The sequence below is a fragment of the Camelina sativa genome, chromosome 17, assembly GCF_000633955.1.
Source record: "Camelina sativa cultivar DH55 chromosome 17, Cs, whole genome shotgun sequence".
NCBI lineage: Eukaryota > Viridiplantae > Streptophyta > Magnoliopsida > Brassicales > Brassicaceae > Camelina > Camelina sativa.
In genome coordinates, this window is record NC_025701.1 from 13,399,240 (window position 1) to 13,403,130 (window position 3,891).

General features: G+C 36.6%; 1 protein-coding gene and 1 long non-coding RNA gene across 5 annotated transcripts; one reads left to right on the forward strand and one right to left on the reverse strand.

Moving 5' to 3' along the window:
* Positions 1,391–1,958, forward strand: LOC104757036 (probable LRR receptor-like serine/threonine-protein kinase At4g29180). The gene is made up of 2 exons (XM_010479725.2): positions 1,391–1,652; positions 1,731–1,958. The coding sequence occupies exons 1-2, from the start codon at positions 1,502–1,504 to the stop codon at positions 1,931–1,933; spliced, it is 354 nt and encodes a 117-aa protein (XP_010478027.1). The 5' UTR covers positions 1,391–1,501; the 3' UTR covers positions 1,934–1,958.
* On the reverse strand, positions 1,901–3,891 carry LOC104757035. 4 transcript variants are annotated; one of them, XR_762356.2, is made up of 3 exons: positions 3,553–3,890; positions 2,696–3,404; positions 1,901–2,031 (listed from the first exon to the last, which is right to left on the reverse strand). It is a non-coding gene; the product is annotated as an uncharacterized LOC104757035 (long non-coding RNA). The 4 variants fall into 4 exon arrangements; XR_762355.2 differs by lacking the exon at positions 1,901–2,031 and adding an exon at positions 2,148–2,600; XR_762358.2 differs by lacking the exon at positions 1,901–2,031 and having other exon boundaries at positions 2,148–3,400; positions 3,553–3,891.

Below are 3,891 nucleotides of genomic sequence, written 5' to 3' on the forward strand. Positions count from 1 at the left end.
TGGTCGACAGCTGGTCGAGCTGGTCGACAGCTGGTCGACAGCTGGTCGACAGCTGGTCGACAGTTCCCAAGAGCTGTCCGCAGCTGACCGATCCTTCTCCGATACTTTGCGCGTTTTTCCTCAATGTCCGAGCTAACGAGTAGCTTTCTCTCGACTTGTCCGAGATCCCCCTTCCTTCTCGGACTAAGTCTCGGCCTACGATCCTATTCAGGATCGCGGGCGTTACAAGATTCATGGCTACGGGCCTTAGGTTGATATTCTTGAACACTCGGTGATTTTGAGCTGCCTTGGCTAGATGTGGTGATGCTTGCATAACATGTTTGACGGTTGTCCGTGAAAGCCAAGCAACTGGAGAGATTATATCTCTGAGCACGTCGTTTGGTAGTTCTTCAAGAAAGTAGGGTATGTTTGTTAGCATTTTTTGTAAGTTGTGTGTGATTTTTGTATAGACTTTTCGTATAGCCTGGACGTGAGTTGCAGTTACGTTTGCTTTTATTGTATTATTTTCTGTTGGGCTTCCTATTTCTTTCTTTTCATTGTCTCTTTGATATTGAAATCGTTTTGAAATCGTAATGAGTTTGTCGTTTCTTTCTTAATCATTAATCGAGGTCATAATTGTTTGTGCAATTTGGTTGAGTGGGGTTTGTGATTATCCTTTAATTTTTTAACCGTTTTAAAACTGTGAACAATTAGAAGTTTGTTTTTAAAAGTATAATACTAACACATGTGAAAACCACTATGTCTGTATTTTTGGTTATCTACAAACCATTTCTGTTGTATTTGTATGATGATAACATATGTGTGTCACGGATTTTAATAATTAGTCTATATTTATTATCCGTTTTTTTTTTTCAAGTCTGTCCCCTCTTATTCATTCCGTTAGTTTTTGTATGTTTGCAATTTGTTTTGTTTTGGTTTTCGATTAAAGTAATGGAGTTCTTATTTGTAAGAGTTATTCTCACTTTTTAATTTCATAAATAGATAATGAACTTGATTTTTGGAGTTTAATTTTTTTAGTCATTACACTGTACTGTTTTTTCAATATTAATTGGCCATATGTGTTTAAAATTTTAAAGAGGTTGTTTAACATTGTTTTGGTTTATTGCTCCTTTTTTCTTTCTTTCTAATTATTATTTAATGATTGTTATTTTCCTTTACCCCATATTTTTCGTTTGTAAGTTAATTATTTTTTAACACTAAGGCTATATATTACGTATGTGAATTTGATGAAAGGTCAATCATATATTTGGAGATGTGTCTGTTTAATACGTATGTGTTTTTTTTCCTCGGGTTGATTTAATTTATATTGTTTTCCCCTTTTAGATGAATTTTTAAGGTTGTGATATTGGAATAATGGCAAATGAACGGAGTGTTTTTTGCAAGAGCCGAATAAGACAATGTAGTAACAATTGCATATACTGTATTGTGTATTTTTTTCCTTCTCTTATAGATCTGTTCCCCTGTCTCTAAAACTTCTTTTGTTCCTTCTTCAAAGTACTCGATGATGTCTTCTAATCCAAGAGCTTTCTCTGGTAATGATCACTTGATTTCTCTTCAGAAGACCGCAGATTCAACGCGTCCACCAATTCTTAATGCTATAGAGATCTTCATTGCACAATCTCTAGATGAACTTTACACCATAACTGATGATGGTGTGTTTCCATCTCAACTTGGACTCTGTAAGATTGCTACTAAAACTCACACTTTTTATTTTTATTTTGTTAATGTAGTTCATGCCATAGAAAACATCAAAGCAACGTATAAAGTGAATAAGGTTTGGAGTGGTGATCCTTGCTCCCCAAGACTATTCCCTTGGGAAGGTATTGGATGCAGTTACAACGATAATAATCATCAAATCAAGTCCCTGAATCTTAGCTCAAGCGGACCAATAGCCTTGGCATTTAAGAATCTCTCCCTTCTTGAGTCATTGTAAGTATACAAATACATTGACACTCTCCACCACTTTTATTCACATAAACTATATAACAGAGTTATGCATTGTTTTTACTCAGGGATTTATCAAACAACAACCTACAACAAAATATACAGAAAAGCTGTTAGTTTCAAAATATTTTAGAGTTTTTGGCTGATCTAAAATATTTGAAACTTCTGTAAGTGACCACAAATATAGATGTATAGTGTTGGTCTATTTTAATAGTGAACTTGCATCATGACATTTTTTTTTTGTGTTGCAAAGGAATTTGAAAGAAAATAATTTTACTGGGTTTATCCCAAGTTCTCTTATGAAAAAACTAAAGGCCGGTCTACTTGCGCTCAGGTAACATCTAGATTTTTACAGAAAAGTTACTGAATCACAAACACTCTCTATTGATCTTGTGATTTCCTCTGTTTTCCAGTGTGGATGACCAAAACCTTTGCAGCTCACGTTCACGTCAAGACAAGAATAAAAACAACATGGTCGTGCCCATAGCTGTAGACATCAGTAATCATTCTCATTGTGCTCATGGTTATCTATGGATCATACTAAGGCGAAGACAAAATGGTTGAAATTTTTTACTTCATGGTTAATAAATTTGAAGTCAGAGAATTTTGCTGAGAAATGTTTACTGTCAAGTATCTATCATCAGGACCACTCCTACCTTCGGGGAAGAGAAGGTTCACATATAATGAGCTCTCTTGCATTACAAACAACTTCAATAAAGTGATTGGTAAAGGAGGGTTTGGTACTGTGTACCTGGTTCTCTTGAAGATGGGACTAAAATTGCTGTAAAGATGATCAACGATTCTTCACCAGGAAAACCTAAAGAATCATCATCATCATCCAGGGCTTCTAACCAATTCCAAGTCGAGGTAATCTAAAGAACACCAAAAAAACATGATTACTTATATTGGAAAATGTTGTTTTATGGTTGCGCAAGTGCAAAACGTTTGCTGGCAGAGCTTCTTTTGACAGTGCATCACCGCTACTTAGCTTCCTTTGTTGGATATTGCGATGATCGCAGTATGGCTCTCATCAACGAGTACATGGCCAACGGCAACTTGCAAGCTTATCTTTCAAGTAATCTTCATCTCTCTCTATTTCTCTGTTACCAATTGGTGCTTCCTATGAGCTCACCGTCACCGGTGTGTTATATCTACGGACATGCAGGTGAGAATGCAGAGGATCTTAGCTGGGAAATGAGACTCCATATAGCCATAGACTCTGCTCAAGGTTGGTTTTAGTTTTGACATCCTTGATTTCTCAGAGCTTAACTACAAACCAAACCTGGTTTAGTTGTTAACACATAGTGGATTATGAGGAGAATGGAGTTTACTTAATTAAGAATGAATCAAGAGGAGAATGGAGTTTGAGGGAACCTTTTCGTCAGTAAGAAGGAAATCAACACCCATGAGTTGTCCACCTTTTTTAATGTTTCGAGCAGGCCAGAAACGGAGAATCCTACCTACGATTGTTGGTCAAGTCGACCAGTTTTGAGGTCAGTGAAAGAAACGAAAGCAGATTTCATATTTGTAAGAAGAGAAGCATAAGGCCAATTGTAAGTTGAGAAAATGACTATAGCAAGAGATTGTTTATATAAGAGAAGGACTTACGACAATTTAAGGAAGAAGTAGTGGACCGTCCATTAAATCAGAGAAGATCGAAGAACAAAATTAGCAGTTACAAACGAAACTGTTGCAATTGTTATGGAAGACATGGAAGATGAATGAAAGTGTAGAGGATTGGAAGAATTGAATTCGCATCAAATGGTGAAACGGCATGGATCGATAGTTAAGGAGGGGAGAAACCGGTGACGGTGGAGCGTCGTCGTCGGAGGAGAGGAGTCGATAGGATTGGGGAAATGGTTTGGACCTGAAAATTTGGAATCTTTGGGCTAATGAAATCCGAAAATCCATCAAAAATATTTAAGAAAAGTGGATGAGGTGGCTGCA